The following is a 13,488-nucleotide window of genomic DNA, read 5'->3' on the forward strand; positions in this document are numbered from 1 at the left end:
TTTATACTGCTTTTTTTTTTTATTATTATTATAGCGTTTAAAATATTTTATAAATAAATTTTATTTATTTTTATTATCGTTTTCATTTTATATTAATAGTCGGAATTGGTAAATTTCGAAATTTACCAAATTTTAGTTATAATGAAATTTAAACAATTTATGGGTACCAGTTAAGATCAGCACCAACACCACAGTTAAGACCTTGATCGTTGTATTGTTTAATAGCTGGGCTTGACCAACCAGCAAATGGTGAGAAATCTGAGAAACTTGGATTACCATCTAAAAATGATCAAGTAAAGAGAGTTAGTGTGAGTTTTTTGATTTATTTAAATATAGAATTATTAAATACATACCATAATGAGCATACCAGAGTGGATATTTAGCACCACCTGACCAATCACCCATGATTGGCTCCCATTGTGATTCAGAGGTATAGATACCAATATGAGCACCAACTGATTCAAGACCACTGACTAATTCGTTGAAGAAAGCTTGATTGGCACCTTGGTTGCTACTCCAATATGTACCTGGACCTTCAATATCTAACCAAACCATACCATAGTTGGCATTGTAGCTCTTTAAATAGTTAACCATAGAAACGGCTTGACCAGCACCATTACCACATGAGAAACATGGGAATAAATATACATCAACGTATTCAATACCAGCATCACGAGCATTGTAAACTGAGTGTGGACCGTTTGGATCTAAATTATTAAAAAAAACACACATACACATTAATTAGATTTTAATTCTATCAATAAACATTGTTGTTGTTGTTGTTGTTGTTTTATAATTAAATTACTTACCAACTTGACCAATACTTTCGTAAGCTCTAACAATGGCAAAATCGAAACCAGCGTTTTTAACACATTGGAAGAATGGAACATCAGAACCCTAAAATCATATGATAAATTGGAAATTAGTTTATTAAAATATTTAATATTCATAAATAAAACACAATACTTACAGAGCTGATATCAACACCTGAGAAGGCAACTGTTCTTTGAACAGCTAAGAAAATTAAAGAAATAAGTAATAAAAATAATCTCATTTTTTTTTGAATATATATAAATAAAAAAGATGTTTTAAAAAAAAAAATCTTTTTTAAAGGTTTCAGAAAAAAAAAAAAAAAAAAAAAAAAAATTTTTAAAATTTAAAAAAAAAAATAAAAAATTATAAAAAAAATAAAATAATATTATTCGGTTAATGGGTTCCCATGGTTTTTTCTTTTTTTTTATTTTTTATTTTATTTTTTTGTTAGAAACAAAATAAAAATCTGCCTTTTTCCTTGGAAATTTTAAAAAAACAATGGCTCCCCCTAAAAATGAATACCAGGGTGCCCCCCAGGTTATTAATAAGATTGGGATCAAAAAGATTTTTTATTTTTTAAAAAATGTTATTTTCACACCCCGCACAAAAAAAAAAAAAAAAAAAAAAAAAAAAAAAAAAAAAAATTTATAAATCACAATTGTTTTATCGTTCAATAAGTTTTTTTTGGAATTTACATTTTTTATTTTATAAATTTTATTGGACTGATAAGATTGATAAATCATTTGAAATATCAGCAATAAAAATATTATTATTTATTATTGGTGAAGTTGTCAAACAATTAATTTTTTCGGAATGGGTAGTCCATAACTTAATTCTTTCGTTATTATTATCAATCGGATTATTTTGATCATCTGAAATTGGTAGTTTTGATACTCTTTCATTGCATTCTTCAGATACATCCCAAAGTATAATCTTTTTATCATAATTACCCACTGTAATTAAAGTATCATAATTATTTTCTAAATATTTTGGATATTGTCTATAATAAATATAAATATATAATAATTATTAGAATTAATTATTAGAATTAATTATTAATTAATTATTAAATTGAATTAAATTAAATAGTTACACTTGTGAAATTGATGACTTATGGGCACAGTTAATTTTAAGATATTGTTTAAAGCTTGAAATTTCATTAATAATTAAATCACCATTACCTAGACCAACTGAAACATGTTTTGAATTATTTGATATATCTATACTATTTACAAAAGGTGGATTTAACATTTGATTGGTTGTTGCAGGTTGGCTACAATCATTATCACCATCGTCACCATTATTACTATTATTATCTTTTTTATTTTTATTTTTTGTTAAAGGAATTGGAGGATTAAAACTTTCTCTATGTAAAACTTTTGATTTAAGAAAATCCCAATGTATAATTGAAAAATCCATTGAACCTGTAATTAATTCATTCTTTGAATTTGGTTTAAATACAACACTTGAACAAATATTTAAATGTTTTTTTGAAAGAGTTTCGGCTAATTTGTCTTTTTGTAAATCTATAATTTTAGTTTGACCTGAATCATCGCATGCTCCTAAATATTGAAATTTAGAATCAAAATTTAACTTTATAATTTTTTTTTTTTTTTTTTAAAAAAAAATTAATATTTTAAATAGATAATTTATTAAAATTTTATTTTTAGTTATTAAATTACATACTTGATTAATTTCCGAGTTATTATATTTATATTGTTTATAAAATTGTTTTAAAATTATGTTGGGTTGTCTTAAATCAAATGATAATATTATATTGTCATATGAACAATATAATAAATAATCATCATCAAAACAAACATTATTAATTGGGTTATCATTAAATGCCTCTTTTCCAATACATTTGATTGTTTTATTTGATTTTAAATCCCATATTCTAACTGTACAATCGTCTGAACCTGTTGAGCATATTTCTTGTTTATTATGGCATGCAACACTTAAAACTGTGTCTTTATGACCATTTAATTTTTTTTCTATAATCTTTGACATTTATTTAACTTTTTTTGTATTATTATTATTATAATTTATAATGTATACATATAAATATATAAATATAGAATTAATTATATGATTTTTCAAATGAATAATCTAAATAAAGAGATTTATCTAAATACTGGTATATTACAAATAAATTTTTTTAATTTTTTTTTATTTTTTTAAAAAAACGAAAAAAAAAAAAAAAAATAAATTTAATTATTTTTTTAAAATTTTTTATTGCACTATTTTTTTTTTAATTAATAAAACACAAAATATATAAAATGGGTAAAAAAGATAAAAAAGATAAAAAAGATAAAAAAGAAGATAATATAAATATAGAACAACAACAAGAAGAAACAGAAGTAGGAGATGAGGAGATTTTTGACCCATTTAAAAACCTAACAGAAAAAGAAATGGAAATTTTCAAAAAATTCAAACAAAGAATCGAAAAAGAAATATTGGATGAATCAAGCAAGGTCGGGGAAAAAGAAAAAAAATGGCTCAGTGATGATATTGACATGATGTTACTTCGTTATTTAAGGGCAAGAGATTATGAAGCTGAAGCATCTTATCAATTATTAAAGGGTACAATCGAATGGAGAAGTACCTACAGACCATATGATATTGCCGCTGAAGACCTATCATACGAAGCATCAACAGGTAAACAATATGTTTTTGGTAAATCTCATGGTAGATCTTGTATCTATATGAGACCAACAAGGGAAAATACAAAGAATTACGAAAAACAAATTAAATTATTGGTTTATAATATCGAAAGAGCTGTATCATTAATGGATAAATCAAAAGGTCACGAACAAATTGTATTATTAATCGATTTCAATGGTTATTCAATTATGAACTCACCTCCAATGCATGTTGCTAAACTAACACTTCAAATCCTTTCCGACCATTATCCAGAACGTTTAGGTAATGCATTTTTAGTTGACACCCCACTTATTTTTTCAGTATTTTGGAAGGCTATTACTCCGCTCGTCAACAAAGTAACTTATAAAAAGATTGTATTTGCAAATGGAGAAAAGCAAAAGGTTAAAGTATTTTCAGAATATTTCGATTTAGACGAGTTAGAAAAAGAATTTACTGGCAATTGCGACCACACATTCGATCCAAAGGTAGATTGGAAAAGAGAAATAGAGTTATCAAGAAAAGAACGTAATTTAGAAATGATTCCGGATGAAGAAATTTTAACTTTAATAAACACTAAAGTATAAATAAAATATTAAATTAATTTATTTAAAACTTTAAAATATCTCATAAACCAGGTTAATCGTTTTTGTTTTTTTTTTTTTTTTTTTTTTTTTTTTTTTTTTTTAAATTTTTTTCATTTTTTAAATTTTTTTATTTTTCATTTTTTTTTTTATAACTATTTTTATTATATTTATAATAATATCCGTTTATTATTTAATATCATTCAATAAAAATGTCAGAAACATCAACTTCAACAGCAACAGCAGCAAAAAATAATAAAAAATCACTTTATGAAATTATTTTCAAAAGTAAAGAGTTTGTGTTGGATGTTTATATTAGATTCGATTGTTTTTTTTATTTTATTTTAAGTTTTTTGGGCATTTATTCACCAGATGGTTTCAAGAGTGTTATAGATTTTCAAAAATTTTTTAAAAATCCAAATTTTACAGAACCAGCACAAAGACTATTGGATGAAAGCGAAGATTATAGTGAAGAGTTATTGTCAAATCAAGAACAACAACCAAGTTTCGATAGCGAAGGTTTTGCCAAGTTTTATGAAAATCAAATATTTTTAAATTTACTTACAATGTATTCAGTACTTTTAGCTACAGTAACATTTATTCAATCGATTATAGCATTAAGAATTTTATTATCAAAAGAAAAATCAGTTAAAACATCAAATATTCATCTTTTATTAATTATAGATTTTGTTTTAATTATCTTTAATGCTTGGATTGTATTTTTTAAATCACATCTTTTCCTTCCAATCGGTTTCATGGCAACAATCCTCTCTCTTTTAATTTCAATCATTGACTTTTCAATCTTATTCTTTTTATCCTCATCACATAAAACTTTGGTTTCCTCGGTAAAATCTTTTATTTCATCCATATCCTCTTTTTCAAAAACCGCCAAAAAAGCTTATAAAGATGAATTAAAAAAGAAAAAACAAGAACAATTAGAAAAACAAAAACAAAAGAAAACTAAATAAATACTTCTTATTTTAAATAGAAATACTATATATTTTAAAAATATTCTAAACTTTGTTTTAAATAATTTATTATTATAAAAAAATTCCTAAAAAAAATTCCTAAAAAAAATTGGTAGATTTTATTTAATGTTTTAAAGAATGTATTCTAAGCTATGTCGAGTGTAAAAAGCTTTAAACCACGAAATTTTGTGTTGGTGATATACATAGAAGCTCTTTCTATTCTTTTTTTGAATTCTGAATGTTTCTACCTTTAGGTGGGGAATTATTCCGGGTCAAATAATATTAGGGCATATCTTTATGATTAAATACTCTTTTTTTTAATCTTTTTTTTTTAAAAAGTGAGGATGACCTTTAAGATACATTAGGTCATCAGTATTTTCATTAATTGTGTTTTTTGTTTGGGATGTGTATATACTTGAGTTTACCACACTGCAGCAATTCTTTATTCCTCCATGCCAATTCTTTCTTCCTCCATTCCAGCTTGCTCCCCATTATTCAAAAACTAAAAATCACAGTTTTTTTTTTTAAAGTGAAGATAATTAAATGCTTTGAATTAATCAGTAAAATTTTATTTAATGTTTTTTATAAAGTTTTTAAAGGAAATATTCTTAACTGTTGATATTTGGTAATCACAGGGAAGATAGCCCAAATAAGAATCAAATAAAAATCTTGAAATTGGAGAAGAAGGGTATCGATCCCTTTACCTCTCGCATGCTAAGCGAGCGCTCTACCATCTGAGCTACATCCCCGAATATGGAAATAATTGGTTTAGGCCTCTTCTGGGGGATAAATACATAAAACAATTGAGCAATATCTTTTAGTTTTTTTTTTTTTTTAATTAATTTTTATTTTTTTGGATATTAAAAATAATTTGTATTTAAAATGACAAAGGTAAGTCATAATTTACCTATTCGAAAACACCATCCTAAAATCAGTTAAAGAATTGACCTTTGGTTGGAGTTATAATTAAAAGGTATAGGAATAATATTTATTCAAGTAGTAATAGAAATAATGGTAATAATAGAAGAATAGCAACAAATAATGTTATAATAAAAGTAATCATAAATAGTTAGAATGTATTGTACTTCAAGTTTTTCATATGCACAGGAGGTTAATACGGATTGATCCAAATTTATTCAAATACTAAAGAAAACATTTAATATTTTACACCATATTCCAAATCTCATCATCAAAATATCACATCACATCATCACCAAAAAACAACTAATAGAAGTTGAAACAATTATTGGATCATGCAGGTAAAAAACCACCACTTAGACTCACTGGCAAAGCATATCTAAGCATAACTAAATCAATCAATATTTTAAAAACTAAATTATTTATATATTTAATTAAATAATCATTTAATAAATAAATTTATAATAATTAATAGTTTTAATAATTAAATTAAATAAATAAAATAAACTATTTCATAAATATATAATTAAATAAATAAACATATAAAATTTTAATATCTTTTTTTTTTTTTTTTTTTTTTTAAAAAAGCTTACTTAATAAATATAATAAATATTATTAGTGTAAGCGACGGTGTTTATTTATATTAAAATATAAGAAGAAGTAATGGTGTGGTAAAGTTGAAACAATCTATCTAGTTTAAGAAGTTTTTTTTTCTTTGATTATTATCAACAGCAGGTGATTTCGGACTACCTGATTGGTACGGAGTGGTTTTGATTGGTGTGGATATTGGCTAACATTTCGAGTACGGTTGCTTTTTGTGGTATTCATATTTGTTATGGCAGTTTTATTTTTGGAAGTTGGTGAAGCTAATCTTGTAAAGATGTTAGTGAATAAAAATTATCCTTATTCTCAGTTTTTACCCATTATCGTTATCTTATTCATTTAAAAATTTTTTTTAAAAGTTATCTCTTTTTTTAAAAAAAATTATCTCTTTTTTTAAAAAAAATTATTCATTTTTATCGATTTTTAAAATTTGCCAATAGATGTAAAATAACAGCACAAACACACCCATCACAATTTTTCTCTTTTCCGCCTTTCTTTTAATTTTTTTTTAAAATTTTTTTTAATTTTTTTAAAACATTTTATTTATTTATTTTTTTAATTTTTTTTTAATTATAATCCGCGCTTTTTTTTAAAAAATTTTTTCTTTTTTAAATTTTGAATTTTATTAATTATAATATTTTTATTTTCCTTTCAAAAACCTTCACAAAACCATATTGATACTAACACTAATATTGTAGTGCTATTTTTAACTTGTGTTGATGCCTATATTCACACCTCTTTAATAATAAAATGACAATATTATAAATCAAAAAAAAAAAACCATAAATAAATCATATTTTTATTTAAAAAAAACATTATAATACCAATCATTGTTGTTTTTATTTTTTCGTACATCACCATTAATCTAAAAATATAATATAAAATTATAATCATTTAAATACTAAAAGCAAATATAGTATTATTTTCATTTTTATTAATAAAAACCTCAACCAATACAAAACCAAAACAAAAGGTCGAATTATTGTTTTTTTTTTGTTTTTTTCTCCAAAAAAACAATAATCAATATTAAATTATAATATACGTATTCATAGTTATATTTATTTTTAATATGTATGTATTTATTTTAGTTAAACTAAAACCTCAACAAATCCAAATCAAAAAAAAAAGGTAGAATTTTTTTTTTACAATTATTTTTTTTTAAAACATATTATTCTACACATTTTCTAAATTCGCTCTATAAATAGACCCAAAAAATAACTAGATTGCATCAACACTAGGTTTTACAATGCTTTTTAATTTTTCGTTTTTCTTTCTTTTTTTTTTTAAAAGCAAAGTTTTTTTTTTTTTTTTTTCATTCTGGATAACTAAAAGAACTCATTTAAAGGTAATATATATTAGAAGGTTTAAGAAACTATTTTATATTAATTTTTTTTTTTTCATTTATTACAGATGAAAAACTCACCTACCCGTTCAAATAATTTAAACATTGATCAACAGTTAGTTGATATATCACCCAAAACAAAACTACACTCACCAGGACTTCTTAAACACACCATTCGAGAAAAGACAGAGTTAGGAAAAGCTCAATATACTATTTCCCCACCATCCTCACCATCCCCACCATCCTCACCATCCTCACCATCCTCACCATCCTCACCATCGTCTGAATCATCTTCGTCATCATCTTCACCATTGTCTTCAACATCTTCCACGCCAAGCAAAGATTCAGATTATGATCCTTTCATTCTCGATTCATCACCTGAAGGAAAATTAAATTTTTGTGAAGACTCGCCAAAATCAAAATCAAAATCAAAATCAAAATCAAAATCAAAATCAAAATCAAAATCAAAATCAAAATCAAAATCAAAATCAAAATCAAAATCAAAATCAAAATCAAAACCACTTTCACAAATAAAAAACAAAATTAATATTTTCAAAAAATCAACACCACCATCTCCATCAAAAGAAGATTTTAATTCAGTGAATTCGACTCCATCAAAAGAAAGTTCGAAATCTTTAAAGTCAAGTTTAATATCACGTTTTTCGCCACCAAAGAAAAAAGTAAAAGAAGAAAAATATTTAAAGTCGTCCCTTGAGGCTTACAAGCTTAAGAAATATTATATCAAAAAAAAAAACAACGATAGGGTCTGTTTCGATCACTTTAATAATATTCCATCAAATTGCACCCACATTACACGCTCAGTTTCAAATACAAGATATCATTTATTAAAGGGTAAATATTATTATTTTTGCTGTAATAAAAATTATTTTGATATTTATTTATATTAATATTTTTTCTAATAATATAGGCGATCCATTAAAATGTAACGTAGTTGCACTTTACCAATCGCATAATGAATCTCAAATTAAATCGTTTAGAGATTTTGAAAATCCAAAAGAGAGCATTATGCAATTTGCCACCCCAATCAATTCATCCGAAAACGGTCCAGTTATACACTTAACGCCACACAATTCTCGATATCATTATGCCAATGATGTCATTGTTAATGATCTCCCTTTCCAAAGAAGTAATCCCTTATATATGAATAAACTTCACCAAATGGTAATTATACAATTTTTTTATTTTTTACCTTAAATATAAATTAATATTAACATATTCTATTTTTATTTAATCAGTCTGTTGGAACTTTTTTAATGAGTAATGTTACTGTTAAAGCTGATGTACTCGCTATTGTTGAAGATATAAAGATAATTCTCAAAGAAAAGGTTAAAAAAATTCCAGGTCAATTGGGTGCAATAACCGATATTTGGACTTCTGATAATGGTATTCCATTTATAGCTGTCAAGGTTCGATTTTTTGATGAAAATATGAATTTTAGGGTTTTATTGTTATCAATTAAATCATTTCCAGAAAAACATACAGCTGAAAACATAGCAAGCCATCTTTTGTCAGTCTTCCAAGAGTATGGCATCGAAGATAAAATATCATCTATTGCTATGGATAATGCCAACAATGGTATTGCTGGTATAAAAGAGCTCTCTCGTTCAATCAAGTCCATTAGCGAACGTAAGATAGCCCATGTATTTAATTTGGCCTTCTGGAGTTTAGCAAAAGATAGCTCCAATAATAAAAATTCATTCAAAGTTCATCCTGCTGATTTAGGTGAAGATTATGTAGATAATATCAAAAGAAACATCAAACTTGCAAGAGATTTTTATTCTGGTAAAGAAAAAGAAATTCCTACAGATTCCAATAAAGAGTTCACCCCGACTGATGAAAAAGGTAGAGATTTATCCCCATTTTTTGCTCGTATCCACAAGTTCTGTGTTCAATTCGAAAAGAACAAAACTAAACAACTCATAAAAGCTATCGATCCTGATGTTTATAAAGATATTTGGGATTCTTGCATAAACAATGCTAAACAAAATAACCTGCCAAATCCTCATTTATCTCTCAGAATGGACGTTGCTACTCGTTGGAACAGTTTCTTCGATTTGGTGTCAGATATACTCTCTATCGAGCCACTAATAAATTATATTCAAACAAACCCCAGATATGAAGTAATGGTTCTAACTGTTGAAGATTTTGACCAATTAAAGTCCTTGCATTATGTATTAAAGCCCCTTTACGAATTCACGCTTAAGTTTTCAGAATTTGGTTCAATTATTAGCGAATCCATTCCGGCCATGCTCAAAATAATTGCCTTTTATGAAAAACTTATTCAAGGCAGTCAACATCCTTTCACTTCTAATATTTTATCGATGTTAGCAAAGTTATACCAATACTTTGCATTAATGGATAAAAACCAATTCTATTATATTGCGATGCTGTTAGACCCATGTTACAAACTCACCTATTTTGAAGAAACTTGGGAAACCAGTAAAAAATCACTCCATCTTCGTAATTTAGATTTACTTTATTCAGAAAGAGCAAGTTTATTAGGTATCAAACAAAATCCAGTTACAGATAACTATAATAATTTATTAGACACTACCACTCCATCTTGGAAAACAAAGAAAGCAAACAAAGAAATCTATAGCCCACATAATGAAATTTGCGAATATTTATCACTCGAAAATCGTAAGAATGGCGAAAATATCAGCTTTTGGAAAGATGTTTCAAACCAAAAGAGATTCCCAGTTCTCTTTTCTCTTGCTCGTGATTACTTGGCTATTCCGTGCTCGTCAGTCGAAGTCGAAAGAACCTTTTCGAATGGAAAGAATATTGTTACCCATAAAAGACATCGTCTAAAAGACTCTACCATTGAATCATGTATTCTTCTCAAAGAATGGAATCGTCAAATTCAAGATGTTGTATATGATATTCTCAATAAAAAAAAGGATGGAAGAGTTCATAACAAGCGTGATAATAATATTAATAATAATCATTTTTTCTTATAATAATAAAAACCTTTGTATTTTTCAATTTTATTTTAACAATTTTTTTTTTTTTTTTACAAAAATATTTTATAATTTTATTAATTTTTATCCTTTTTTTATCTTTTTTTTTTTTTAAATTATCCACTTTTATCCTTTTTTTTTAAATCTTCCAAGTGATACAAAAAACGATAACGATAAAGATAATTTTCAATCACTAAAAGATGTTGTTTAGTGCGTTAACCCTGGATGTTCTTGAGGGTTTGCTGGTTGATGATTTATAAGAAGAAGGTTTCAATAGTTCTATTTTCTAATCTTTTTGGTTTATTATTTTTTAATAAAAATATATTGTTTACTCCAAGATTCTTTTTTATTTATTTTTATTTAATTTTTGATTAATTTATTTTTTATAATTAATTAAAAAATATAAATTGAATAATTAAATTGAACAATGATAGTTTCTTAAGGAATGAATATTAAAATAAAAAATATAGTTATTATACTTCCCTTAAAGTGGACTTTTAGATTAAATTTAATTATAAAAACTATTATTATAAATCTAAATGGTTATATTAGTTAAAAATTATTATTATTATAATTTTTAATAATGATGTTCGCAATTCCTTTGTAGAAATTTGTGTGTGTGGTAAATTTCATTTTTTTATAATTAAATTTCATTTTTTTAAATTAAATTTTTTTTTTTTTTTTTTTATTAAAATTTTTTTTTTTTTTTTGTGGTGTGTGGGGGAAAATTTTTTTTTTTTTTTCATTTTTATTTTCGTTTTATCAATATACATTTATTTTATTTTTTATAATAGCTCAAGCGAACAAACAAACAGGTAATTATATATATATATATAATATGTGATAAAAATAAATACTAATTTTTTTATTTTTTTATTCCTCAGCATTCATTCGTTTTGGTCCTCAGCATTATCAGCAGCATTCATCAGCAGCATTCATCAGCAGCATTCATCTTCAGCATTCATCTTCAGCATTCATCTTGGTCCTCATCATCATCATCATGAGCATCCTCACCGGCATTCGTCTTGGTCTTAAGCATTATCACCATCAGCATTTATCTTGGTCCTCATCATCAGCATTCGTCTTGGTCCTCATCATCATCTGCATCCTCACCGGCATTCATCTTGGTCCTCATTATCATCATCATCTGCATCCTCACCGGCATTCTTTTTGGTCCTCAGAATTATCATCGTTAGCAGCATTTATCAGCAGCATTCATCGTTAGCATTCATCTTGGTCCTCATCATCATTAGCATTCATGTTGGTCCTCATCATCATCATCATTGGTCTTGGTCCTCAGCTTATCATCATCAGCATTCATCTTGGTCCTCATCATGAGCATCCTCACCGGCATTCATCTTGGTACTAAGCATTATCACCATCAACATTCATCTTGGTCCTCACCATCATCATCATTGGTCTTGGTCCTTATCATCATCTGCATCCTCACCGGCATTCGTCTTGGTCCTCATCATCATGAGCATCCTCATCAGCATTCATCTTGGTCCTCACCATCACCATCATCAGCATTCATTTTGCCCCTCATCATCATCAGCGTCAGCATCATTGGTTGCCCCTCATCAACATTAGCATTCATCTTGGTCCTCATTCATCACCAGCTTTCATCAGCATCATCATCACCATTCATAATCATCATTCATCACCATCATCATCATCAGCATTCGTCTTGGTCCTCCTCATCATCATCATGAGCATCCTCACTGGCATTCGTCTTGGTCCTCAGCGTTATCATCCTCAGCATTCATCTTGGGTCCTCACTATCATCAGCATCAGCATTCATCTTGGTCCTCACCATCGTCGTCAACCCCGAAGCTTTAGAAAAAGAACTTTTAGTTACTAATAATTTAAAAAAAAAAAAAAAAAAAAAAAAAAAAAAAAAAAAAAAAAATAATAATATATAATACCATATTTCAATCTATTTGATGGAAGAAATACATTTTCCCTGGCCAGGCAAATATATTGGAACATCAAATGATTTTAATATTAGGATATTGAAACATCATTTAATTTTTAAATAAAATCATAATAAAAATTTTATTATATTTTATTTTTTTTATTTTCATAATAAAATATAATAAAATTTTTTTTTTATAAATAATATTTTTATTTTTACTGTTTTCCTTTTTATTAAAAATAGCTCTTCATGATATAATTTAGTATAATTTTTTTATTGAAGAAATGATTATTATTGTTTGTCTACTCTTTTAAACTTTGAAATCCAAATCATACAAAATTTTGAATTTAACCATTCTTTGAAAATGGGAAAATGTATTATAAAAATTAAAAATGTATATTTTTATTTAAATAATTAAATAAAAATAATAATGCTTTTAACAAATAAATATATATATCAGAGTTTGTGTCAATTTATTTTATTTTTTTTTCTATATAAAAAGAAATGTGTCCACTCATCTTTTTTTTTTTTTTCTTAATAATATTTCTATTAGGGTTTTAAATTAGATAAAAACATTTGAAAAAATAAAAACAATATAATAATGAAGTAAATTTAAATAAAAAGATATAAACCATGGTTTAGACTGTCCATTATTTTTGAAATTTATAAAATCATTAGAAAATAAAAAAAGAAAATAAAAAATAAAATTTATTATAAATATAAA

At 25.6% G+C, this 13,488-nt stretch overlaps 5 protein-coding genes across 5 annotated transcripts; 3 read left to right on the top strand and 2 right to left on the bottom strand.

Moving 5' to 3' along the window:
* Positions 1 to 157: 157 nt before the first annotated feature.
* On the bottom strand, positions 158 to 1,054 carry DICPUDRAFT_88463 (uncharacterized protein; the record flags this gene model as incomplete). The annotated part of the gene is made up of 4 exons (XM_003289292.1): positions 158 to 279; positions 354 to 707; positions 810 to 897; positions 971 to 1,054. 4 exons carry the CDS (start codon positions 1,052 to 1,054, stop codon positions 158 to 160), a joined length of 648 nt encoding a protein of 215 aa, XP_003289340.1.
* A 473-nt stretch (positions 1,055 to 1,527) lies between these two features.
* Positions 1,528 to 2,823, bottom strand: DICPUDRAFT_153694 (uncharacterized protein; the record flags this gene model as incomplete). The annotated part of the gene is made up of 3 exons (XM_003289293.1): positions 1,528 to 1,813; positions 1,907 to 2,406; positions 2,500 to 2,823. The coding sequence occupies 3 exons, from the start codon at positions 2,821 to 2,823 to the stop codon at positions 1,528 to 1,530; spliced, it is 1,110 nt and encodes a 369-aa protein (XP_003289341.1).
* Positions 2,824 to 3,224: 401 nt separating this feature from the next.
* On the top strand, positions 3,225 to 4,040 carry DICPUDRAFT_35593 (uncharacterized protein; the record flags this gene model as incomplete). The annotated part of the gene is made up of 1 exon (XM_003289281.1): positions 3,225 to 4,040. The coding sequence occupies one exon, from the start codon at positions 3,225 to 3,227 to the stop codon at positions 4,038 to 4,040; it is 816 nt and encodes a 271-aa protein (XP_003289329.1).
* Positions 4,041 to 4,249: 209 nt separating this feature from the next.
* On the top strand, positions 4,250 to 5,005 carry DICPUDRAFT_80101 (uncharacterized protein; the record flags this gene model as incomplete). The annotated part of the gene is made up of 1 exon (XM_003289282.1): positions 4,250 to 5,005. The coding sequence occupies one exon, from the start codon at positions 4,250 to 4,252 to the stop codon at positions 5,003 to 5,005; it is 756 nt and encodes a 251-aa protein (XP_003289330.1).
* Positions 5,006 to 11,849: 6,844 nt separating this feature from the next.
* On the top strand, positions 11,850 to 12,561 carry DICPUDRAFT_153698 (uncharacterized protein; the record flags this gene model as incomplete). Its single annotated transcript, XM_003289283.1, has 2 exons — positions 11,850 to 11,936; positions 12,103 to 12,561. 2 exons carry the CDS (start codon positions 11,850 to 11,852, stop codon positions 12,559 to 12,561), a joined length of 546 nt encoding a protein of 181 aa, XP_003289331.1.
* Between the last annotated feature and the right edge of the window lie 927 nt (positions 12,562 to 13,488).

The sequence above is a fragment of the Dictyostelium purpureum genome (genome assembly GCF_000190715.1).
Source record: "Dictyostelium purpureum unplaced genomic scaffold DICPUscaffold_170, whole genome shotgun sequence".
NCBI lineage: Eukaryota > Evosea > Eumycetozoa > Dictyosteliales > Dictyosteliaceae > Dictyostelium > Dictyostelium purpureum.